Source organism: Lingula anatina, chromosome 5, assembly GCF_051362555.1.
Source record: "Lingula anatina isolate TDL-2025a chromosome 5, LinAna3.0, whole genome shotgun sequence".
Classification (NCBI taxonomy): domain Eukaryota; kingdom Metazoa; phylum Brachiopoda; class Lingulata; order Lingulida; family Lingulidae; genus Lingula; species Lingula anatina.
In genome coordinates this window covers 4948168-4975912 of record NC_141771.1, presented here as the reverse complement: position 1 = coordinate 4975912, position 27745 = coordinate 4948168, and the positions used below count along the sequence as shown (strand labels likewise).

The 27745-nt window shown below is 35.8% G+C and overlaps 1 protein-coding gene across 8 annotated transcripts in view; it reads right to left on the bottom strand.

Annotated features, from left to right (window-relative positions):
- LOC106170538 (uncharacterized) overlaps positions 1-27745 on the bottom strand; it is a 192248-nt gene that overhangs the window by 69477 nt on the left and 95026 nt on the right. Inside the window, exon 1 of one of the 8 annotated variants that reach the window (XM_087012701.1) lies at positions 7634-8199. The exons of the other annotated variants lie outside the window; for them this stretch is intronic. Coding sequence (XP_086868827.1) covers positions 7634-7930 — 297 coding nt within the window. The 5' untranslated portion in view covers positions 7931-8199. Of the gene's footprint in view, positions 1-7633; positions 8200-27745 lie in introns of those variants that run through there. 8 annotated transcript variants of the gene reach the window in all.

Here is a 27745-nt window from a genome sequence, read left to right as displayed (position 1 = left end):
CTCTCTGCTGCGTAATAACCACATAATGACAAAGGAAAAGCCTGTACTTCACTGAGGCTGCCCTGTGTCTGCCCGCCATGATCAACAATTACTCAGAATACAGATTCGGCCCTCAGGACAGGAAAAAGAAGAGCACCGCTATGGATAGTGGCAAGGGAGATATTGAAAATATCATTGCCAGCTGGTGAGGGGAATTTTATGATGAACATCATAATATCAACAACTGATGGAATCATAGGAGGGGAAAATGAATGAGTCGTAGAAACTGAAGTTGAGAAAATGAATTTGAGAACCATTTTTTTAAATATATTTTCGTGTTAAAAAACTGAAATCTAAAAGTATTTTTATTTCATTTCTTTCAATCATTCTTTACAGGTTGACTAAAACTTCATAGAAAAGATCAGTTAAGAAATTAGAGTCCATTCTGCAAATGTAATAAATATACTATATACATGTACCTCTTTTGAATATGAAAAAAAGGAGAAGAAAAAAAAAAGGAAAATGGCCTACACAACTTGTCTAATTCAAACATGACAATATCGGTGATTCTTTTTTTCCCCTTTCTTTTTTTCCCTGCTAATATCACATTTAAAAAAGCATGTTTACCCTACCATTTCACACTAACAAAAGAAAGCTCTCAGTTTCCTGTTACCATGCCTACAAAAAGGAGTCCATTTCTAGACATGATGGTACCAGGTTATTTTGGAACACGCTCTATTGTCAGTGGACACCTTAAATTGGACGCCTCATTGTCCTTCAGTTCAGTAAAGTACAGGGGTTCTCTCTGCCGTGACCTATATATAGTACAGATGTTTATGTTTACCTGCCACTCAAGTCAGGTGAGTTATCAACCGTTATAGGATTTCCCTTGCCATTAGATGTGTATTATATCACCGTGAGTGACTCAGGTAAATAAACACTATTGTGATCAGGCTGTTTACAGTTGATTAGTATTTATTATCTTATCAATACGATTGTTACATAATGGCTGGTTTATTTTGGTCTTGGTGTTATTGTTTGCCAGCAGTGACTAATTTGTCCTTACATGACACTTGCTTATGTTTTTCTAATTTTTTAAAATTTATTATACAATATGGGTACAATATGAGTACATTTCACAGCCCCCATAGACCACATTTCTCTTAACTAAAATTAGTTCCATAACATATATTTATGCTCATTATTAATTGTTTACATCCATTACTTGTCATATAATTGCCAAAAATAACATCAATAGTAATTGTGGTCAAATTAAAACAGGTAGAAATAAATATATTCATGACTCAAAACAAAGTTTGCATAAAACAAAGCAGAAAACCAATTTTATTTAATAAAGACATATCCAGTGTATAGTAGTTTAATTTAATAAACATACCAGATATACATGGATCAAGTTCAACACTTTATCTCCTCTGATTTGGCCAGGTCACCCCACTGGTGATAAACAAACTCCTTGACATAACAACTACTGGTAGGTGCTATATTTAGGCCAGGTGTTACTGCTGATCACAAATAACACCTGTTGTAATTTACTGCCTTACCAATGGTCAGTGGTAGTATTTATGGAGTTTTTTTCTTATAACTGCCTTCTCCTCATTTGAACTACAACTACACGTGTACTAGTATGTATTTGAAATAAGAGAGGCAAATCTATACATGCACAGAAAAGAAATGATACATTAGTTATATATACCTGTACCTGTACCATTGACAAAAACTGCTATCTGGTCTAGAAGCAAATTTGGATAAATTGAGTGGTTACTGTTGTTGTTATTATTACTATTATTATCATTATTAATCAAGGAAAAGCAAATCTACTGGCTTTTTGAAATGATGGATTTTCTCAGATTGTTTTGAAGCCAGTATCCATCAACACTATAAAGTAGCAATGAGAGGTGTCCGTCTACCATGCAATTTGAAGTGTTCCACACCTCAAGGAGTTTCTTCTATTTTGGAGTTTTGTATTAAAGTTTAAAACAACTGATATGCACAAACATGTATTTATAACAACTATAGCCCTTTGTCCATATATGTGCCTTATGTACATTAAATGAGCTAAAATACTTCTCCTACTGTTTCAAATCAATACAAATGTCAATACCATGCCATATAGCCAGCCTATTTCAGTATTAATTAATTCAAAGGCAAATATACCAACCACTGCATTCACCGTCATTTATATAAATATAAAAATAGAATAAAAAAAACATTAACAATTGTCTTATAACAACTGTTTAAGCTGCCTTCACATTGTTTTTGACAGTATCTCCTTTGTTAATTTTTTAAATAATGAAAGCGAGGTGAATCAAAATTGTCCCCGCAGAGACTGGAATCATTACGCTCCATGACCTCCTTATTATTTGTTCAGGTCTTCCCTGCACTTTTTTTCTGTTAATCATTTTCTGAACTTTTTCCTCTGGGGAAATCATTCTTTTCCACCTGCACTCTTGTGATTACTGCTCTAAATGTTACGCGCTTTCTTATTTCCGTATCAATCAAACATGTGAAATGCCTTACTCAAAGAATTCTTTTGAAAACATTATTAGCACTGTAATTCAAGAGTCCTCATCGTTTTATAAGCAATCTTCAATCAGGGTTGTAACTCGCAGGCATATTTCAGAGATTTCCAAGGGACTATACATACACTGTCAAAAACATCATTTGATAATTAAACCTACAGGTACAGGTACATTAACAGATATATTGTAATTATTTAAACTATATGACATGATAAAAGCACAATATATATGCATGCCTTGATCAACTTTACTACTTGGTGTGATTTCTTTTTGAGCAATCATTTCTTCTAATTTCATTTTCTCCTATCTATAGTGTTTGCAAATTCTCAAAGGATACTAACGAAATTGTTTTTCACTTCCTCTCTACAGTGGCAATTGCCATACCTTAAATTTCATAAAGGAGCTACAGTAGACTGTTTTAGCTCTGTACACTCTTTAAATTAGCTTTGAAATTAAGTACTGGTATTACTGTGTTAGGCCTGAAGAAATAATGGAAAGAGATAAAAGAACGGAGGGGGTAAACGTATCAACATGTAAATGAACATAAAATCAGACAATTATATCTTATTTTTAAAGATGATTCATATTTTTGTATTATAACTGAATGGAAAGTAAGGTGGCTTTTAATTCAACATTATTGAATACTAAAATAACATAATTTGGTATCCAACAAAACCCTCAGTGGCTTGATCTCAAACCTAGGATACAATTTTCAGTGAATTCAAATCATACATTTTCATAATCAAAATCAGATTCAGCAATTTTATTACCTCTTTGAAGACAGGCATTTTTTTCTGAATAACACTACCATAATGGAAAACAGGTCATCTGAATGCATTTTATGAATTTACATTGGAGACGGGATGGTCTGAGTTGAAGACCCGGGCGGCCATAGTTGAACAGCACCCTGGGAACGCACAACCAGCAGACGGAAAACATCAGCAAACACATGTCCACTGCATATTTACCAGTTACCAATTAATAACTCAAACAGTGGCTGGAAGCTTTTTCGTGAAGTTCCTTCCCTGGTTCTAATATCAGGGTATACTATATGACCCAACTGCTCAGACTATAAGGTCAGGACCTTTTCATAACTTCTGTCTGGCAGGCTGCACCCACCGCCTATCTCCTATAATATCAGATACACATTTGCACTGGAGAAAAATAAATGCAGAGGTTGGCTGTGAAAATACCAAACATTTTAAGGCTGAGCGACACCAAAAATATTTTTTCTTAGATATTCTGCAAATTATGACACTGAAAATTTTATGAGCTAAATAAATAAACTAATTAAAGGAAATGACTGGGTTATGTCAGGTAAAAATATGAGCAATGTTGGTTAATTGTATTTATTAAGGTGTTGAGAGTCTGAACAAAAGGTTAACACCTCTGTGGATTAAATTATATAAACTTTAGTATTGACTAATATACATGTACCTTGGTAAATGGCTAATTGAAAGACAGCTATGTGTGTGTGTGTGTGTGTGTGTGTGTGTGTGTGTGTGTGAGAGAGAGAGAGAGAGAGAGATTAGGTCAACTACTAGCGTATTGTCATTTTGCAACTATTCAAGTTTTTAACAAGCCTCTTTGTCAAACAAAACATATATGATCTCAACTCTTCACTGCTGATTTAGTTGAGAAATAACTGCTGTCAATATTCACACCACGGTTTTACACCTGGAAGTGAAGACAAACATACTAATCCTCCCCAAGACTTGACTTGAGCTGAGCACATTAATTCTACTTGATTAGAACGACAAACACAGAATGCTCTGGTACACTCTACTGTATACCAGCTACGTGATAAAACACATAATATGAACTATAATTTTGTTGAAAGCTTTGGGAGTCGCCCTGAATAAATGAGTTGAGAAATGATATCGAAAGGATGATAACAAAAATTCTGACATTACGGCTGTCATACTCTTTTAGGGTATGTGATCCTTAACATTTTCAGATCTATTGCCTCTCACCATTACTTTGCTGATTATCACATTGCCTTCTTTATTCTCACTCTCTAATAAATGTAGGAATTTAATCACTAAATAATGCATGCCAGTTTACCTAAAGTCATCTTTACAAAATCGAAGAACCACAAAGAATGTCGTAAGGAACGTTCGATTGTGAAATATGCTGAAGGCATGGTATAATGGAAAACTCAACTGACTGGAAATGAGTTGTAAGGAAAACCAGTTCAACTGGAAACAGAATGAAAACAGAAACTTCCATAAAAACAAGTGAGGGTTCAAACTGGTAGGAAAAATATATGTAAATATATGTAAATTGATATATATATATATATATATATATATATAGAGAGAGAGAGAGAGAGAGAGAGAGAGAGAGATTTCCAAACAGCTACATCCTATTTTGATTCTGAACCTAATATGACAACCTCATTTCAATTAATATTACCAACATATATTTTGAATTCTAATTTCTCTTGCATTAACCCTTTAAAAATTAATTGCCTCTGCAATAAAAGCAATGACTTATTTACTGACAAACAAGCTGACATCAGCATTTAATTTCCTGTCAATATCAAACGGATGCTTTCTGTGATCAGAACACGTTATTAACTAGAGGATCAGAGAGGCGATACCGCCTCTGGATATTGTACCACCAGCTGGAGTAAGCACATTCGTAAGGACACCCCCCCCCAAAAAAAATAATAAAAAAAAATTGGACACCACCACCAGTCTTGTGCTTGACAAGCTCTATAAAATGCAATAAACAAGAGTTCTCAAAATATGCACAAAAAAAAAAAAAAAAAAAAAAAATCAAAAAAACATAACAGTTAAAATGGTCCAATCAAGGAGATGTTCAAATTGACCTATATTTTCCTAACACTGATCACTCCTGTGATTTTCTAGACAATAGGCCTATTGGTTTTCCTTGAAATGCATTATCAGTATTGCATATACCGGTATGCTGACAAAAGAGAAAACCTAGGGACAACACTGAGCAGATCTCTGCTAGTTTTGAAGATATGAAGGGCACGAAAATATGCAGAGTTCAGTTTGTGGTAAAAAGGTAGGTCAAAGGTCAATTTCAAGGCCACAGTATATGACTTCCTATAAAGGTTCAATAGTAGCTATGGGCATTTCTTTACCAATGTTGGAGATATGAAGGCCAGGAAACATGCAAAGTGCAGTTCAACATAAATAGTAGGTCAAAGGTCAATTTCAAGGTCACAGTAAGATTGCCAGTTTATGACTTTCTATTCAAGTTCAATAGTAACTATGGACCTATCTCTGCCAGTTTTCGAGATATAAGGGATAGAAAATTTGCAAAGTTCAGTTCATGTTGAAAAGTAGGTCAAAGGTCAATTTCAAGGTCACAATAAGAATGCCAGTATATGACTTCCTATTCATGTTTAACAGTAACTATGGGTGTATCTCTGCCAGTTTTGGAGATATAAGGGCTGGAAAATTTGCAAAGTTCAGTTCATGGTGAAAAGTAGGTCAAATGTCAATTTAAAGGTCACAGTTAGATTAACAGTATATAACTTCCTATTCAAGTTCAATAGTAACTATGGGCGTATCTTTGCCAGTTTTGGAGATATAAAGATCAGAAAACTTCAAAGTGCAGTTCATCATGAAATGTAGGTCAAAGGTCAATTTCAAGGTCACAGTTAGATTACCAGTATATGACTTCTTACTCAAGTTCAATAGTAACTATGGGCATATCTCTGCTAATTTTGGAATATTTATCATTTTCCCCACTGAATATTGCAATGTTGTAATTTTTGATATAGCGCAATGCCTAAACCATATCGAAAACAAAAAAATGGACACCACCTCCAGTATTGCACTTGACAAGTTCTACAAAATGCGATGAACAAAAGGTTTCTGGCATTTACCATTCCAGAATAAAAACAAGTTTTCAGTTTCGGGATCTAATGGCTGCTTCTCCCGTGAAAATGCACCGATTGACCCCAAACTCCCAAAGATGAAAGGAGTCCCCAATTGTAACCCCTCACTGTAACAGGAGAGCTTAGATCTGTGTAGTTTCCAAAAAATAGCACAAACAAATATTTTTTTGCAGAAAATTCCCATTTTTTAGAAAATTTTGGCTTGTTTGACCTTGAAAAAAAGGTCAAAAGTCAAATCCAAGGGCATATTTGGAATCTCCACATATGAGTTTCGGTCAGACTTCTGTAGTAATTTTTCCCATAATTCCTTTGGTTTGGGAGATATTTAGCCTTGAATTTTCAAAAATTTTGACAAGGGTGCGTTTCAACAAGTGTCACGCCCAGGCCAATGCACCGACAGAGATAAAAAAAACAGGGTGTTCAAGTTGAGATTATATGTGACCTAAATCCAAGAGATGGGGACACAGGTCCTGGCGGTCTAGGAGGAGAAGCGGTAACGGTGACTTGTTTCCGGCGCCCGACTGCGGAGCCGCAGGAGCCGGCGGAGCCGCAGGAGCCGGCGGAGCTGTACGAGACGGGTCGGGACTAAAACCATGAGTACCGCCAGCGTATACGCTGGTGGTACTAATTAATCTATCTCAACTTGAGGTCAACGTGCTACGTGACTCCTACACGATCCACACCATGCCTCATCAAATATCGGGACTGAAGTTCAAAAAGTTCAGTCAGCAGAACTTATTGTTCGATCCATCCATCAAGAAATGATGCTAATTATTCTGGCTGGAGATAAATATATTGCGTAACTCTCAGATATTATACATAACAGAAAAGGATCCAGTTCTATCACGGTTTATTTACCGCTAGTCATTATAGGTCATCCATCATAATCTAGGCCATAATATGGCCATCTAGGGTAATACTTCATCGCGCGGATCTTAATGAGGATGTTATTAAAGCTTAATGGCTGGGTGTCTTTTTGTCGTGACACATCTATTGATGTGCTGTGAACATTGCCTCGAAGGGTTCTGACATTGCTTTTAAAATCCTTATCCTTTGAGTAATGCCAACGGAAAATCAAGTTTGTGTTAATGGCATACCTCTAACCCATGGGGATTCTGGGGAAATGGTTTTATTGGTGTACTGAACAGGACAGTATGCATTAACTCTATAAAAAACACAAAATCCTCAAAATCAGAATGTTTTCGATCTTTTCTCTCAACTCATATATACATGTACATACCCCTTCTGCTGCCAAACCTTCTTTGGTTTGCGATGCATGTTGCACGGCATGTCCTGAGGTATGTTGCATGTTATGCCCCCATGCATGATGCACATGTAGCGCGTGTTGCGAGTGCTGCAGGTTGTTCGGGTGCATGTGCTGTGACATGTTTGGTAATGAGTTTAACTCAAACACTTGGTCTTTCTCTTCATCTTCTTCTTCTGCTTTGTTGTCTGGTACTTCCACACAGGGAAGAACTTTGTTATGACGACCATGGCCCCCAGTAGCCTGATGATGGTACGTGTGCTCAGATAACATCTTGGTGTGGGCAAAATACGCTGAAACCAGTCTCGGTGAAAAAAAATTCAACAGAGGACGACTTGACTGCACTGCAATGGTCCCAAGCTTTACTTTGCTTTCACCTAAGTATTCTTAACATATGATTGATAATAATAATTAAGTCTTTAATCCCAAGCTGCAATGTTTCCTTTACAGATTCACCTTGCTTTCCTTTCACTCAATGAGTCCTCAATACAGTTGACTAGAGGCACAGTGATAAACCTTCCTTCCAGCTTTCCCTAAAGCCACCGTCTCAAAGGAGCATGTGATAAAAGTTTGTTCAACTCGCTACCAAAACTAGGTCAAGGGTCACAAAGTTTCCTTCACGTTATCAATTTTCTACATGGGCATGACCAGGCTGTGTATAACTGCCTTTTTTCCTATCCAGACATGCTTGTCCTAGTACACCTCATATTCATTCCACTGGCGTTAAAACATCACAATTACTGCCCGCTTCTTAATCCAATTTTGCAGAAGAAGAAAAACACAGATGCTGTTTAATGGACTTCCTCCAATAACAAGTCTTCAGAGCACCTGCTACTGGGTAATTTCAACAGACAACTTCAGACTACTCGAGAGCAGCTAGTCACTCTGGGACAATATTAATAACAGCCGCTATTGGATTTAACCTGTGTTTCCATGCATCAATCAGTTTTTGACCCTTACAATGACTGGTTTTTTTATTGATTAAGCTGCATGCTAGTTTGTTTAAATGAAAACCAATGAACAAGTTTATTAGCATGAAGGTATTCTGACGTCACAATAGTTAACACATATCTGCCTTCAAATCAGCAACATAAAGAAACCAAGAAGAATATTTTATTAATATCTTCAACTGCCAAATAAATAAAGCAATAAGATTTAAATTTTCTATATCATTAAAACAAATTCTGACGTAAGGACAATGACAGTTCTGAAGAAATTCAATATTCTTCATTAACTTTAGCAACCAAAAGTACCGTGCATTAAACCACTGGAGAAAACGCAGCACACTCTCTAGCTCCCAGACTCCATGCAAGTATCTACAGCAAGTTCTGGCAGTGTTTGAAAACAGACCACAAGACCCATACCAGGACTACCACAAAGTCTTCTGCGATCTTTGCACTCTGCTTGCTGTCAGTGTACAGGGTATAAGGGACCATTCCCAGACCCTATCGTACTACCGTGAATTGATCTATCTCCAAGGGGATTCTCGCTAAATTGCAATCAACTTAAGTGGTTTACTGGTAGATGTTTGATCAACATGCCTACTGTAGCTGCTAGGAGGTAATTAATTATCATTTAGCAGCTTCAGTAGGCACAACAGAAATCTAAGCCACTTAAGCAGAAAGCAATTTAGCGAGAATCTCCCTCAGCGATGGATCGATCCTGTTAGATCGATCTAGGTATAGGAACCCAGTCTAAGTACCAGAAGTTTTGATGAAGTCAGCAAGGACTCTTAATGGACCATTTAATATGAACTACAACTACCTGTACCTGTCACTGGTTGATGGATGGAGTACTGAGCAAGTGTAAAAAAAAAAAAATTGAATTTCTTCAGATGCATTTGTCTTCTTTACCAGACCAATTCTTGATACGTGTTGCTTCAAAATACACATACTCAACAAAAGAAAAAAGTTTTTGCTGTATAAACATGCCCTGATTTTGAGTTCATGTTGTAACAAAAGATAAGGACAGCCTTTCCCAACTGCTTTGAACATTACAAATATATCTGAGTATCACTTTAAAAGGCCATTTGCACTTCTTTACACATTTTTTCTTTCTTCTTTCCTTTTTCTTTTATCTGCTCCTATATAAATATCTGACAAAAAAAGAGTGACTTCCTCAGGAGATATATCCAGATAAACTTTGCCTATTTCTATTAGGGTTTCTTCATTTCTTCACAACTGATTGATTTTTTTTTTCATTTTACATGGCCTTGCTGCAGCCCATTTTGTAATTACATCTGTAGAGCTAGGATAATGAAAAAGATTTCAAATAAAATGGCTTTTGAATTATAACATTACATGGGCCAAAATTGTTTTAGCTACTTCACAGATTACTGGTAGGTAGGATGAACTGGCTGATGGGATTTTTTATCAGGGGAAGCAGAACCCCTACAGTTTGTGGTCTCAAAGCATATATATCTGCTATGGTTCTCCTCAAGTCTCCCCTTCAGGGTCACTGGGAATGGTTCAATTTGTATCCAGGGAAAATGCCAATGTTCAGCTGTGATATGAATGAAATCAGTGTGTGGGAGGGCGTATTGTGATCACTGACTGAGGTTTGAGATCCCCACTTCATTTTGAGACTGGAAAATTGGTAATAGCTCATGATCAACAGTTGATACCCAGTCATTATCTTCTTTGCAAACATTTCTGACTGTTTCAACATGTCCTTATCAGAGAGGTAAATGTTCATAACATCATGTGTACTGGGTAAAGGTACAAAGGGACATCATCAGAAAAAAAATACAGACAACCACCAACCGAGGGTTCAGGTATTCTTACTGCCTTTAACTGCCACTTGAGTCTTAACAATGGTGAAGTACATTGCCAGATGACTACCCATCTGTTCTATATTAATTAAGCCTCTATATGACAATTTCCTATTAGACAGACTGTACAAGAACTAAATTAATCAAAACATCCCCCACCACCTGAAAAATATGATAACATGGAACGGGGCACTGTAGAAAAAGATTTTGTGGGTACAATAATAACTCTTGAAAAAATAGAATGGTAAAATAAATACTCATTTTTAATGATTAATTTTTTTTCAAATCACAGATGTTTGAGCAACAAGCTCACCTCAAAGTTTTAAAATTGATTTCTTTGATTTTTGTTCTCTCTGACACAAAGACTTCCCAGGGAGTATAGGACACCTTGCATCAGTATTAAACTCTAGTATTGAACTTGGGTTTCTTTTTCCAATCTTTTGTCTCCTAAAGTTACATCTTATCTTCAGTTACCTGACCATAACAATAGAGAAGAAAGAAATGGTGCCAGAAAAGATGGCTTTAATATTCTTGTATAACTATTGTATCTCTCTCTTGAACATTTCCCAATCTCTTAATTCCCCCATATGCACATCCATTCTTTGCCTCTATCATTCTTCTTTTTCACTTAATTTTTCCCTTTCTTATTAAAGTGCATAAAGTAAAACAACAATGCTTCCTATATGAGGCCAGCCAGGGAATAAATAGAACCCCCAATAAACAGGTGCATCTATTTAAAAAAAATTAAAACTTGGAGATAACTATCTTAAAAACATCATAATGATTAAATCAACCTAGCAAATTGAATGGCTAGTGTCAGCAAAGTTGAAAAATAAGATGAACCCTTAAAACCACCTGCACTAGATGTCCTCACATTTATTTCACCTATCATCAAGACATGTTATTGAAGGGTTGTTTAGGATCTGATAAACCCATAATAACAAACCAGGGACCCAAAACAACAACCTGCACTGCCTGTGGCAGACATAACCCTTCATCCATTTAATATCTCTACAACATCCGTAATTCCGCCTCTTCAGCTCCTACAATATCAGCCCCAAGGAGATCCCAAACCACAAACTGTTGTGTCCACGCCTTGGACTAATTTATAAACAGCGTGTGGACCAGAAATCAACCTGTTCATAACTTAGGCCTATTATCATACAAGTGTTTACATTTTTCCTGTGTGTTTTTCTCTAAATTGTCATGAGCGTGTTACTCAAATCTGGTATCATAAGGTTACAGTGAGTCAGTCTTGTTTTTGTCAAAGTCCTGTATTTTTTCCAGTATCCCCCCTCCCTCTAAAATAAGCATGCTATTGAAACTGCCCATTATTGAATTACTAGTATCATCTCAGCTGAAAAAAAAAGCAGAACAAAAACTTTTTGTGTACAGCTAAGCAACTTGTAAGACCATGAAACTACAGACATAACTCAGTGCTTAAAAACTTGTCATGCACATTTCTGACAATTTATCTTCAGCACTTGTCAATAAACGCTTGCCAGGACCAAAGTCAAAAACATAAACCTGACAAATTTGACATCTATTTTTGGCTGTATATTGGCTACTTTGTAAGCAAGTCAAATAAATAATCCACATTTAGCCGATTTCTACTTCACACCTTTTTTTATTCTAAATGTGCACGTGTCTCTGGCTGTGTTGGTTGTTATTTCACAGAGATCATACCATTACGGCCATTAACTTATTGCTTGTCTGCCCGCCGATGAACCTAATGATTAGCTTATCAAATGACAAAAACAAGTTACTTCAAAATGTCAATATTGGCTAAGTTTTTTTTTCTTTCTGCACACTGCTCACTAGCGTGAACCAGAGCCGATGTAAACATGTTTACCTCCAGTTCAGCTCCAGGAAAATACCCTGCTATGAGTCACTGGCTGCGTTCACATCAGCGCTAACTGAAACTTCTGTAGTTACTGTATTTGACTGCTATTGGCTGCATTCACCCTGGCAAATATTGATACTTTTGGGGTGCTTGTTAACTTTCAGGGCCAAGAGAAAGGCAAACCGACTTTCTCTTACTTTATAAGTTAGTTATGCAGCATGTCACGAGGTTTATCATATTAGAAATGCATCGAGCAATTCATGCAAAAAAGTGTGTTATCTAAATTTACAATTTTAATTATCCTTGTAACTTATTGCAAAAGATGACAACTAAATGAAATCACTCAAATTTGTGGAGGAACAGAAACCACTTAACAAACAGGATGATTTCTGCATTCAACCACATATGTGGTAACAAAAAAAATTGGTATCAACATCAAAGTTCCACATCAAGAATGTGTTTGTCAAAAGTCACCTGTCTCGCTAGAGTGTAGGTTGTAAACATGCTCAAAGCAAACCCCCCCAATCAATAAAAGCACTCTTCTGATTGGCTTGTGATTGGGTGAACAAAGGAAAGGAAATCTTGATGAGGCAATTACTGAGGGTACTCACAATATCAAACAGCTTCATTTCTCTCCTGTTCTGCAAAGTGAGTTATTTGCCTCTACTTAGTTGTTTAGTTGCACATGAGACTAGAGTGAAATATATATGCAAGAATGCATTTGTCAATACATGTACAAATGCACCCCCTTTCAATCTCTCCCATGCATGCACATTCACGCAAACACACACAAGCACACTGATAGAATTAAGTATGCATTCATGCCTTATGAGACGACTTGCGCATTGATTTTATCATTAAACCTTAAAGATATCTGAAGAAAACGAGCACACACATACTTACTCCAGCATCAGTATACAAAGAAACAACTGTGCAAACGCAGTTGAAACCACTTTACTAAAACAGACTTTATGAACTTTCTACGTGTGTATTTACGAGAAATTAATGAATATTTCTTTGGCTGAATGATTCCCAGGCAAGCCACGTTGCTAGAGGTACACGGTAGATGTACTTTTAGATTTGACATGTAGAATATTGCCAACTGGGAATTATACATTGGCAAATTGATCTGTTAAGGTTCAGTGAGGGTACATGATATTTATTGTCAAAGCAAAAAATAAATCATGATCTGCCATCTTTTTCTTATAACATCCCCTGGTAGAATATCTAGACAAATCATTTACTGTAAGTTATTGATAATGGGAAACATGTTATCATCACTGATAATTCCTATCCAAAAAGGTATGATGGAAAAAAATGAGTGATCTGCATTAGCTAATTAAGATTTAGGTTTGAAAAAAAAAATACAATGACAGCAATTTGTTTTGAAGGCGACATTCAAATATCAATTACTAATTTGATTTAAATTAATTGCATTTCATCTTTAACTTTCATTTTTATGTTCATTAATTCATTATTTTCCCTCTAAACAACAGGATGTACCCATTTAGCAGATGGTGAAATAAAATCGGAGAAGGAATCAAATAAAAGGATAAAAAACCCTTTCAAACCTGCAATGCATTTCTGCTTGCTTAATGTCCCATAAATACCAGCAGCTATTCTGAGGAAATTAGCTGTAAAGGACTAAATACGCCAGAGACGCAAGGACTTTTATTTACTAAATTACGTTAAAAAGTACACATTATGGCTTGCATAGTCAGCTAGCTGTACGTGAACTACCTGGTTTGTCTTGATCTAGAAGCCTTACTACTAACTTTCACCTATCTTCATGCTTGTCTTTTAACATTCCTCTCATATTAACAGTATTATAAAGTAAAAAGTCTTCTCTGATAATCTTATTCTATACTCCATCTTTGCCTTTAGGAACAACACTCACCATTTCATATCGAATTAGCTAAAATTGCCCCAGTCTACTTCAAAGTGACAAATTTCACAAAACTCTCCACTCAAGTCTCCAACAAAAACAAAGTGAATTGTGTCTTGCAGCAGGGAAAAATACATAAATATGTAAATAGGTTTGCCAAAAACAGACAAAAAAATCTTGTCATTCAAATAAAAAAGTAATCAAATACAGATATTGCCACCTAAGTTAAGTGCACATTCAGCAGATAGTCTGATAATAAAGCTTCTGAAATAATTGGCATTCATAAAACATTCCCAACTGCCACATGAGGCAAATACATTTCCTTCATTGAAGGCACAGTTAAAAGCAAACTAATGGCCATTCATAAGTTATTGATGCAAAAATTGATAAGTTGTAGTCACGAAACAATGAGAAAAAACAAATTAGGGGTGAACATTGCCGTAAAGTATCAGCAGATTTTGAATTTTTTTGTATCTAAGTGTGTCTGTGATGGCTGATAGTGAAGTCATTACATTAATGACTCATTTTGATAAGTTGGATATAAAATCAACCAGGAAAACAATTCTCAGAAAAAAATCGACTGAAAATCGCTGGCTACTGCTAGTAAAGATCCTCTTATAGTTTTACTGCAGTAGGCAATAACTGTCCCCAGAATTTATTGCATGTTTGATTAGACAGTAGTGCATAAGAATTTTTTTTCCTCCCTAGAGATAAATATGATTGTAAATGGGACTGACAAAATGTTTTTCAATCAAGTTATATGCAAAGATGAGAGAGGCAAAAAAAGAGAATAATGCTGAAAGGCAAGCAGTAAAGGAAATAATTTTTTAAAGTTTATCTGAATACCCCCCCCCCCCAAAAAAAAAAAAAAAAAAAAAAAAACTGCCAACACTGGGCAAAAACACTGTTTCATTAAAACTGCCTTTATTAACATTAAATGGCAGTCTGAAAGTTTCCCCAGTTTCACCAATTTTTCCCAAATTTTCACACACCTCTACCATTCAAATATATGTTGTTCAAGATTTTTTGTTATTTTTTATTTATGTGTAAACCCACAAACAGAAGCATAAGTGATTGAACAAATTAAGGGGGTTATTACAACACCGATTCTCTCCAATAACAAGATAACCGAGTTTATATTACCTGTATGTCTGATGTACTTAATTGTGTTAGCTGAGACAGATTGTGATTACAGAACTAACATTTACATCAATTACTATGCCAGTGGTGTTATTAACCAGAACAATGTTAGCAATATCATAGCAGACCACTGCAATAAAAGGCAAAAATTACCTGACAGGCTAGGTTCATTTCACAATATTGTAATTTTAATAAATGTTATGTCTATTGGAATGGGTTATTTTGAATGCATTATGAATTCTTCATGATAATAATTTTCATTAATTGTTACGATCATTATCATTATACTAGTAATCATATCAATATATTCCCATAGTTTTAGATAAAACATAAACAATGTGTGTGGGATAGGTAAGGTGAGTTTCTGGATCACAAGGTTATCGCATGAATAAAGCTGGGCATTATAACTACATGGGTACGATCAAATAAAAGCAGAAGGCTACTTTTTAAGTTGCTGCCCTTGAGCTATACAAACGATGGGGAAGTGGAATATTGCATGTAGTAAATCTAGTAGAACTGTACCTTTAGTATGCTACGGCCTCTTCTATCTCACGGCAAAGATAAGTCTTTTAGAGTGAACATCTGTGCACAATGCCTTGACACTATCAATTCATTAAGGGATCAAAAGATACAAATTACAAAATTAGGTTATCTGGTATCAATTCTATTGAATCATGATTTTAGCCGGTTTTTGATTTTAAGAGTTATCTTGGTCCTTAACTTCTAAAGTGAATTTTAGAAAGTTTTAAGAATTGCTCAAAGTTGCAGTAAAGAAAAACATGATCACATGATCAAACAGTTGCATACTTTTGTGAAAGTTAGGTGCTGACATTGCATTTATAATCATCTAAATATTCTTAATAAAATAATCCTTGAAAATTCTAACAAAATTTTATTTCAAAGCTCTTAAAAATGACACGGGTGCACTTTCACCTGGTGCAGTGCAAATATGTACCAGAAATACCGATTCATATTTCCAAAGGCCAAAAAGGACGTAAAACACCTAGGGGCCTCAGAAGATACGCTGAAAACAAATCAATTTTGATTTCAGGTGGACTATAGCTAGTTTTAGTTACATACCACGCACTGATGTACGCAGCAGGGGAACAATTGGAGTGATTTAGTTGTCATAATATTCACATAATTTGTAAAGCATTTCAAAGTTTAGACTAAGGCTTCGTTCACATGCAATGTCTATTTTCTAAATTCTATTTTCTATTTGCGGTATGTCTTATGATCACGGTGTGTGGCCTGAATATCCCGCGGCGTAATTACTGGCAGCGCGAGCCAGTTACTATAAGTTACTATAAGTAACTGGCTCGCGCTGCCAGTAATTACGCTGCGGGATATTCAGGACACAGACCGTGATCATAAGATAGCGCAAATAGAAAATAGAAATTAGAAAATAGACATTGCATGTGAACGAAGCCTAAAAGTCCATCATCCTCTTGTTATAGCGTTATCACTATTATGTATGACAAAAAATCTTTTTAACATATGACAGCTAAATTAAAAATTAAAAAATTAATTAAAATTAAAAATCTAAGTCACTTTTAAATATGTGCAGACAGGTGTATATCTTTGAAAATCAAAAAGAGCTAAACCAGCACTTATGTCCAATATATGAAATAAACACCAGTGAAAAAGATATTTTTAAAAAGTCAGATTTTAAGCTGAGTGTACAGGTTAGGGGATGTCAAGTTTAATATAAGCACAAATGACAACATTTACGACACCTTCCTCACTAATCAAAGACACAATCCAAATCCTAAGGTCCCAGAAAGAAATGTCCTTTGCCACTTAGAAAATTTACCAGGGCTTCTAATACCTGACTATTAGACTATTAGACTATTTTTCCTGTGTACAAATACAAAGTTCTATATAAATATAAATGATTTTTAAAAAGATCCTATTCCATCAAAAAAAAAATATTCAGATAAAGTTAACTGCAAAATGTCAAGCATGTCTTCCTGACAGTAACTGTGTGATAAACCACACTATAAAGTCATAAATGTATATTTTATGCCTGTTTAAACATATCTGAATAGCACGGTGAGTGTTCAACTCTAACACATGCCTTGTAACACTTAGACATGCTGGAAGACTTGACAGTTTGCCATTCATGCTTTAATATTATATCATGTTATATATTATGTTCGTATATCTTTTTCTTAATCTATGTAATGGTAAGCCTCATTACATGCATAGAATTCTGTGTCAGACATATTCAGCACAAGGAATCTTTGCAAATGAATCTTATTTTTTTTTTTTTAATAATTCATAAACATTTATTGAGGTCATAAAGAATGAATGAATGAATGAATGAATGAATGAATGATTGATTGAACATGGAAAAGCACAGTGATAAAAAAGAAGTAAAATGTTGATATATATATATATATTAATATGAATCAAACACTAGTAAAGAATGGACAGATGGGTGGAGTCAAAAAGAAAAGAAAGATAAAGATTTATGGATGGGAATAGATGAACAAATGACAGATGGACAGATGGACAAAAGAATGAATGAAAGGATGGACAGATGAATGGATAATTAGATGATATATATGTGTAATTTAATGTGATCCCCTACCTCTCTATCATAACAGTCATCTAAGACGTCCTCCTGTATGGTATGAGTGGGGTGTTGTTTCCTCAGCGAGTACATTTTCCCTGATATTTTCACCTCAAACCCTAGACTGAAACTGTCTATGTATATAAAAATACCCCTTCCTCAATAAAAATTCCTGGTCTGTTGTTTATGGTATTCACCCAGAGTGAATTTGATTAGATAAAAAACATCCAGGATTTACTGAGAATGCCTGCGGAGAAATTCCATGCAACTATCGAAGTGTCTAAATGGCACTGGAGAACAATGCTGAACAAAGTGCTGCGAGTTCTCCCTGTAGCTACCTCTGTCACAAACCTCCCAATCCAGATAATAATAATTTATGTATCCTAAGTACAATCGCCTGGATAATCTTCAGCCCAGCAATCCCCAATAAATACTTCTCAGGCCACAGTATATATCAATATCAGCTTCAGTCCTGGTAATGCGGAACGATATCTTGTGTTTATCAAGTCCAGGTAAGTGATCAGAGCTTTATCTAAGTGACATCAATGGTTATACGTGTTAAGTAGTGTTAATGTTCACCTAGAGGTGCTCAAACCAAGACCATCCTCACTAGAACGCACACAGCTGGGCCTATAATCCAATATGTCTCAATAAGGCGTCGCGTGCTGCCAACTAAGCAGATATGGTGTATGTAAGATTGTTAAAACGTGTTAAGTACAGCCTGGAGGTCTTAGCATACATCTCTCGGCAGATCAGAGCTGCCAAGTACTTTTAAAAAATTGTACGTCTGAGAGTTAAACTAGACAACTGAGGCAATATGACAATGTCAAATGTGAAAGTTGTCCCAGTAGAGGTGTAAACCATTCTAATACACAAGTCCCCAGACACAAAGTTGGTGCCTTTCTTTTGTCACATTTGTTTGTCCATTCGATAAAATTCCAATGTGGTGCTGAGAGAAATTCTTCCAAAATTTTACCCAGAATCTCTAACCTTCCCTCTTAAATGCTTTATATCTATGTGACCTTATTTCATTGTCCATTGGAGTAATTTGCCAAATATATAACCAATTTTATCTGCACAAAATGAAATGCCATGCATTATCACTTCAGCACGAATCTTTGATGTCTCCTCAAGGAAACAAATTAATGTCTTACAACTATAGAAAGTCCTGCTGCTATGCAAGTGGTCCTACAATTCCTAGAAATTCCTGGATCTTGTTGAGCCGAGCATAGACAAATTCCAACACATCTGAAGATCCTTACCAACTACAGTTCTGAATCAAATAAATTTGTTCAATGGTACAACGTAAAATTCCTTAGAATTCCTGGGAAATTTATGGCTGTCTGCCAAATGTCTTTGCCTGTTTTGCTCTTTTGCCCCAAAGGTTGTAGCTCCTCTTCTCTCTCGATTGATTACCTCTCTGTAATTGTCAGTGTTAAATACATGGGAAACTAAGACTGATCAATGTGGAGAGAAGACCCATCCACATTGCCTTCCCGTATCTCAATAAATAATCAGTCAATTTAAAGTTGGCAGCTTGTTGTCTTGCAGAGGAGTTGCTCAATTAAAACTGTACTCTGCAGAGTTTTTGTCTGGGCAGTGAGTTGTCAGACATAAACTGATTTAAGATAATATATCCTCTAGGTCATATGTCAACAGACAATATCATTTTCCTCTTAATTGACAAAGTGCTGTTAAATCCTGGTAAATTTACAAATTATAGTTTCTAGTACAAAACAAAAGTACCGTACTGCATCAGTGATGTGTGTCTGCATTAACAACAGTACTAAACAAGATCTTAAATCAGACACAATATGATAGCAGTATGCTATAGCTGTACCTATTGAAATAATCACCAGGTAAGCCTTTTTGTACACAAATATTCAGCCGTCTCCGCAACACGGTCTCGCCAAAACCAGACCTCCGTGACAACACCACACTTCAGAGCACTGGGGCACCTGTTCAATAGGCACAAACAAAAGTCCGTCTCCACTACGTCTAGCAGTGCCCGTGCACGCACATCTGCAATTTATAGCAAAAATGCCCCAAGTGTCAAAAAAAGTGCTGACTCACTGAAAATTTATGTCAGACAAGTGAATGTCCCCTCATTAAAGCAAAATGTCACCGGGTTCGTCCTTGGACAGTCACTGTATAATGCATTGTGTGGAGGGGTGACCCCAATCCAGCGCATGTCACGAGCTGTTCCAAGATTATCAGCTACAGACCAAACCATTGGCTGATTAATTCCACAGTTGCTTTTTTACATGAAAAACGTGTCTATCTGTTGCATCTGTTGAGGCAGCAATGTCACTGTTTGCCTGCCTAAAGGCATGTACCATATGAAAACCCCTTCCAGAGAGGAAAAATGGGCTCATAAAAAACAAAATCCCAAAAATATAAACCACTAAAGGTGCCCCTGAAGTGTCCTTATACCTGTGTGTGCTTATAGCATGCCTGGTAACATTGGTGTGTGGATCTCTATAATCCCACTGCCTCTCTTCCTCGAGTCCCTCATATCAGAGTTCCCCGTCAAATATTTTTTTTCTAAAATCACCTGGGGCTCAACTCGCCTGGTTAATATCAAAACTACACAGGCTACTTTGATAAATCAGTAACGTGAAATTGTTTTTGAGAGCTCTCCGAACATCCCAGATGACGTGGGGTGCAGATATATGCTGATCCTTAAACTGAACTCCAAAGAGATAATAGGCCTACTTATTGACTTTCATCCCTTATGTTACTGTTTTTGTGTATCCAAGAGAAGGTTTGCCTGAGTAAATATCCTCAAATATCCTCAAATGACCAGAGCTCATATTCCACCTTTCCTGCACTAAGTCAATATTAAAGCACGACGCATAACTTTCTTTCTTAACACATGACAGCATACACTTGTTTTACTTCAACACAAGTCTACCGCAATGTTGGTATTCCACAACAACTAATACAAAATGCAGCAAGTCAATATTATAACATAAACTTCGCCTCCATTCAGTATCTGACATGTTCTTTAAACTTGTCTTGCTTTGTTCAGTATTTTTAAGTTGACAAAGGGTGTCATGTTCCTTCCTTCATTCCCTACTTCGACGTTTTCAAACATATCCCTCAGGTGTTTGCGTCCCAGGAGGGTCACAAGATTTTTAAACTGCTTATCATGCCCCAATTTTATGTGTGCTTCTTTGCAATTACACGGTTATTATATATTTTACCTTCCTCCAAGTGGTGCAGACAGCAAACACGTATATCTGACCTTGAATCTGGGTATTTTAAAAAAATATTGAGCACCATGCATGCAAAAAACTTGCCTTTCTCAACTCTGTATAACCCACTATCAATCCTTGTCCATTTTGCCGTGTCACCATAAAAAAAAGACACAAACATATTCCTAGTCAGTTTTATGGAGCCACATGAGGCCTGTGAAGTTATTATTAATGATGAATTTATTTTGAAAGAGCTCCAGGTGACCCCCCTGCAAACCAAGTATAACCTACAGTATTGTCCTTAGATTATTATTTCCAGCAGCAAGATCAATTTTTTTTTCTTTATTTTTCCTTGGAATGATGACATCAGATGAGGCGATGTAGTTTATTGGTGTTCAAAAGATTTTGAGATGAGCAGCCTTGAGATTTCAGTTGTCAGTTTCTATGACCCGTCATTATCAAATCATCATTCTTTAGCTCAAGTCCAAGCCCAGTGTGGCAACGAATGCATTTCCTTGAATTAGAGATCAAAGAGTGAGAGTCGAAAATTGATGAATAACTTAGCACAGTGTCTTGAACTTCAGTCTGTTTGGTCACTGTCCATATTATTGATAGGCTTCATAAATATCATTATATCTGTCTTTGAAATGCTCTAACCCCTAGCTTGATGTGATGCAGACTAAGTTTTGGTTGACACCGGGCTATAATGAGCTTATGGCCATGCATGCAACTTTTTTAACTTTTCCTCAGAGTTCTTTGTCTACTTTTGCATCAAGATTTGCATTGACAAAAATCAGAAACCCTGTCACGTAGATGCAGTTTCACACCAAACGTAACATACAGAATACAGTATCCCTCATTATCTCTATCTCCCACATTGTCCTTAAGTAAATGACTGAGACCACTCACTGTCTTCAACCTTTTTAAGAAAAACTGTCACAGCAGCTGCAGCATGGTAAAGGTCGGCGAGGTTGGGATGCTGTAAAACCCACACCCTACGGCAGGTGCCTAACAGCCAATCAGAGCATCAGGATGGTGAGACAATTCAGCGGAGGTGAATGTCCTGAATTGGCAGACAAAATGGCGCCACGGGAGCAGTGTGTGCATTGTTGAGTGAAAGTTTTGATTAGATTTCATCTCACATGATAACAGCAGCTGCTTTATCTGACTCATTAGAAGTCAAACAATGTACCTGATATACTCCATGATAGCAAAGTTTGTTTAAACAATGCAATTTGTCAAAATCACTTGTTTCATCAAGGTGTTTTAACACTATCTCCAAATATTATGAAGAGTTATCACAGTCTTGCTTTAAGCAATACAAAGTGATTTTAAGTCATTAATCATATGCACTTTACTAAAACAACTCCACCAGTTCCCGTTTCTATAAAACAACTTTTTTTTTTCAGCTGTAAAACTCAACTGTTAAGACATGAGAGATTGTGTTTGCAGTCAGTAATTAACATAAAAGCACAGAGGAAAACAATGTTATAAACAACACTGTATAAATGGTGGGGCCTGCAAGTATTAGATCTTACAGTATTAGATCTTGGCTCTGGAGACAGAGACAGAGAAAGAGAGAGAGAGAGAGATTAAGGTGACTTCAAATGCAGCATCTGTCTATACAGTTCACCACCATTACACCAACAATAACTGCAATGCCATTACACTGTATTGTTTTCAAGGAAAGTATCTATAGACCACTCGTTATTTAAGCCATCAACTAAAGGCAATTGCTAGCTTCATAAAACACCAATACTGGCTCTAGTTCAGGAAGAAAACAGATTGTAAGACAGACATTTGGATTCCCATAACAGATAAAAAATACAAATCATTTTACAATTCCAGCATCAATACTAGTAATGGCTTTACTGCTAAGCCAGTAAAATGTGTTGACAAGTTTACAGAAGACAGTCGTTATTATGGACTTGAATTGCGATGAAAGGCAATATTTTTTCATCAACATTGTTGGCAATGACCATTTGGCAATGACCATTTCATAGCAATTTGCTAAGGAAAGCACTCAACAACAACCACTACTAGGACTTTTATTGCTTTCACAGATAATCTCAACTGTGGTCTCTCTGCAATTGGCTTCAGGTGTTGAACAATAATAACATCACGAACTGGGTAATTGAGTTACTGGAAATGGCGTAAATATTAGACAGTAGACAAATAAAAACTTCTGATGATTGCCATGCCATGGATTGCCTCTCCCACTTGCTAACACACACGTGCTTGCGTGCACACACACACACACACACAAACACATGCGCACACACACATGCTTAAACATAAACAACACACGTGTACATGCATATGAGAAAATGCATATGAGCACATACATACACACAGACATGTAAGCACTCACACGCGTGCCTGAATGCAAACAAATAAACTAAACAATTCGAAATGAATGGAAAAGCTTGTCCATCTCAAATGCTCAAAAAACTAATCCATTGTTTCATTTCTTTTAATCGTTCAATTTTCTTTTATTAACTTATTAATCCATCTGTTTTATCTTATTCAGAGAAAAAAAGACCAAAGGAATGGCTTATTTTCTTGGGTATTAGAAAAGGACAGGTGTGTGTGTGTGTGTGTGTGTGTGTGTGTGTGTGTGTGTGTGTGTGTGTGTGTGTGTGCGCAATTCTTTTTCTTTGCACAATTGCTCTTTTTTTAATGTGAAGGAAAAAAGAGGAGGAAGCAACAGAAAGCAGGAAGCAGAGACAACAGCGAGATCGATTCATCTCCTATAAAACAGAATCATTATCTTCTCAAATTTCTAATAAAGTGGCAGAAATCTTTCATAAAATATTCTTTTTGCTGACATAACGGATGGAAAATATGAAGCTCGGTTCATTTCTCTCTGCTTCTTGTTACAAAAGAGATAGGATATCTGAGAACCATTTACCACAATATGTTATGTATACTTAGATTTCTTTCAAACCTTGTTATGGATGTGTTTGAGGATATGAACTGAGCCATGACGTGGGCTTTGTATGGCCAAGAGATGAGATATGCTTTTAATACAGTAATTATTTTAAATAACAAGTGCTTCATTTTTCGGACATTTTTCAAGATTTATCATTTTCAGACTGACATCAATTTGCCTTCTAGCATGAAGGCATGCTGCTTTTCAGAACTTTGGAATCAAAAATAGTTAAGCATTTTCTTCGTATTTCTTAACTTTTTTTTTTTTTTTTTTTTTTTTTTTTTGAAGAGTGGGGGTGGACTATCATTTGAAGTTGCTCAAATATTATGAATTATTACTTTCACCTGACAATGACTGCTATGACTCTTCTCTTAGTAAACTTCATTTCAAATTAAACCCATGCTTCTTGGAATGCTATTACTGAGGATGATTACTTTCCCTAGTGGATAATAAAAATAATAATGGATTTTCCATGGGTCTGCCCAACAGAAAGACTCATAACAGAAAGACTCCCAGTAAACAAGCGTCTTCTGCTTGGCCACAGACTGTCAAAACAACTCCTAGTAATAAATCTTTTTAAGCACCAAGTAAAATACAAGTGAACATCTTCAACTGATTTAATGATATGAATGTGTTACCAAGATACATCGACCAGAATGTCAGAAATTCATCTGAGAAAAAGCATTCTAAATTTGATGAATAGCAACATTGAAGGTTAATTTTTGATATCTGTGAATGCATTTTTGATTATGATCATAACATCATCTATAATAACACAATATATTTTTAGCAATAAAAATGGCAGGTCTTGCTAATTGCTTTATCAAGACCAAGTCAAATTCTTTAATTTATATCTTTTCCTCTGGCAGTTAAAAAACAACCCAGCTAAGTTAAAACATCACATTTTAGATGGAAGTGCACCTTAAATCATTTCCTTCCTCCATATATATATATCTGACCCAAGCCAAGTGCACTTTCCTAACTGCAAAACAAGTCAGCTTTGGTGAATGGCTTTCATTAATTCTCTATTCAACTCACAGATTTTGTCAGAATTCATTCTGATCATGAGGTCGTCTTTATCCTGAGGGTATTTTCTTCCCACCCACGGCGCCGTTCAGAGCGAGATAGATTTCCTATTTTATCTCTGTTTTGTTTCCAGTTGAATATCAATTTTTGGGAGATGTGGCATTTTATCGATATTAAAAGCAAATAATTTGATGTGAGGGAAAGAAAGAATTATTTCTGCCATTTATTCACATCTCTAGGAGTGTGCGACTTCTTAAATCAAGAACTGGACACGATATAGAAAAATGACAGAAATGTGATGAGAAAAACTAGCAGATGTGGTTTCTTAGGAACATGTTGGTGCATTTTTATTTTTCATTAATTTTTCTTCACTTGTTAAAAAAGTGCGATTGTGGATAAGTTCACAAACCAGGCCAAGAAATCAAGGCTCTTAAACACAAATCAAAATTAGAGAAATAGCAAGCCAGATAGTGTGCTGAAGAAATAAACATCTGTGAGAGGAAAATCTTATCTTAATTCTGCAGTAAGGCTTGATAATTGCATACTGATATTGCAGTAAACAAATAAATAAAACAGATCATCTTTGTGAAACTATAAATATACATTATATCACATGATTTCTGATAAATACTCTAACTGTGATGAAAAACAATTCATCTGTATGAGATGACTTAAAGCCAGATAAAAATGCTGGACAACTGTCTGATTTATAGCCACGACTCCAATTGTTGCTGAAAGTAATCATAACGCAGTCACTTGTTATTCCGTTCTTTTAAGGGTTCATTCCAGTTTAATTAGTCTGTTTACGCGGGTCGTTGAAGGTGACTGGACATAATGTTGCCACTTACGCAGGAAATATTAAATATGCCACTGTCACCAGGCTACAGCAGGCTGCTGGACATGACAGACCGATAAAATTTACGACTTTTTATGGCACGCAATTCCATAATGAAAATACTTTTAAATCATGGGATCAAAAACAATTATGCTCATTATGAATATTTATAAATGTGTTGATATTCATAACTGTTTAAGTGACTTAAAATAATTGATAAAACCTGTCAACGCCTCATCTAAGTCAGTGCTACTACACAAACAATCTGAGAGAAAAAAACACTGAATTTTCAAACCACTAATGTCAAGCACTGTCATTAATACTCTTGTTGCCAATTACACGCACACTTAAGACTTGTCAGAGCAATTTCTTTAAATCTCTTTTGAGCTTTACCAAGCTTTGTAACCATGTAACAGGAGAATTATTAAGAACTACTCTCTGGATAGCTGAAAAGATCTCAAAGATCATCAATGCTGCACATGGTTCATCTTCCAGTGGTTGTTGCACAGCTAACACAATCACAATCTGGGACCACCTTTGTTTTTATGACAAACAATTTTTTTTTTTTTTTTTTTTTTTTTGTGATATATATGCATTATATCCTTTCTATAAATTGCCAATTGTAGATTCTGTTAAGTCCTTTGCATTTAGATCTATTTGGCAAACGTAAGTTTTTTGGTCAATAGAAGCAATTTTTCTCTACGTCAAATCATGCAATCACATTAAGACCCATTTATCACTTTCAAATCATTGATAAAACAACACATTATTAATGAAAGCTATTTACCAATCAAGTATCTTTCTGTCAGAAAAATTTCCTAATGAGAATGAAAGTCCAGAGAAGAACAGACATAACAAGGAAATTCATTTTAAAAAAACAGGTTTGTCCAGGAAAAGCACTTCCCCGAGTGATTGATTTCCTTGTTGTAAGAAAAAAATGCCTTTAACTATTGTCAAATTAGATCACCTTCCTTTATAACATAAAGCAATTTCTCTTCCAAATGTTATTTTGCTTCACGTAATAAAAAGAAGACCCACTTTTGTCAGAATAGTCAATGGAAATTTTGAAGTTGGTTTAAAAAAAAAGGATGATCTTATAAGGACAGCAGCCAATGAAATGCTTTCTGACAAGTTTGTGTGATTGCAATCTTTTAAGGTTTTTGTCGCATTAATAAAAGTCGATAATAATCACTGCGGGGACCATCTCAGAAGGTTATCAAACAATACATAGGACAGGATATTTGCAGGATATCCAGTGGGTCATTTCACTGGAACTACTGGAGTCAGATCAGAGATACACACATTTTGTGAAATATTTGCATTACTTTGTCTTGACCCTATTATTTCAAGCTATTTTGTGCTACAGTAACCTCCAATATTGCAAGAAAAAAATAGTTATTAAAATTGATTAAAAAAAACATTTATGTAAACATTTCAAAAAATCTTTAAGACCCCATTTCCAGAGATTAGATCGATCTACTTTAGATCGACCTAACTCCCTGGGGGTTCACGCTAAATAGCTGTCAGCCGGGCGGACACAAAAGTTAATTACCCCCCTTACAGCTTGTTGTAGGCGGGACGGACATTTAAGCTGGATTATCTGACAGTAATCTAGTGAGACTCCCCACGGGGATAGATCGATCTAAAAGCTCTGGAAATACAGCCTAAGTGTCACTGATGTGACCAAAATTATTCACTTTTCTGTACGGTTCCAATATTTTCACACTTAAACTTTAATGACATTTTTGAGAAATCCCCTAGTGTCATTTTTTTTTCTGAAGGATGGCTGTTCACTGATGTTCAAAAAATCTTTTGAAGTATTGACATAAAAGTGATGCTTTGATATTGCCTAGCAAATTGCAAAGCCTTATACTGAGAGAGCCAT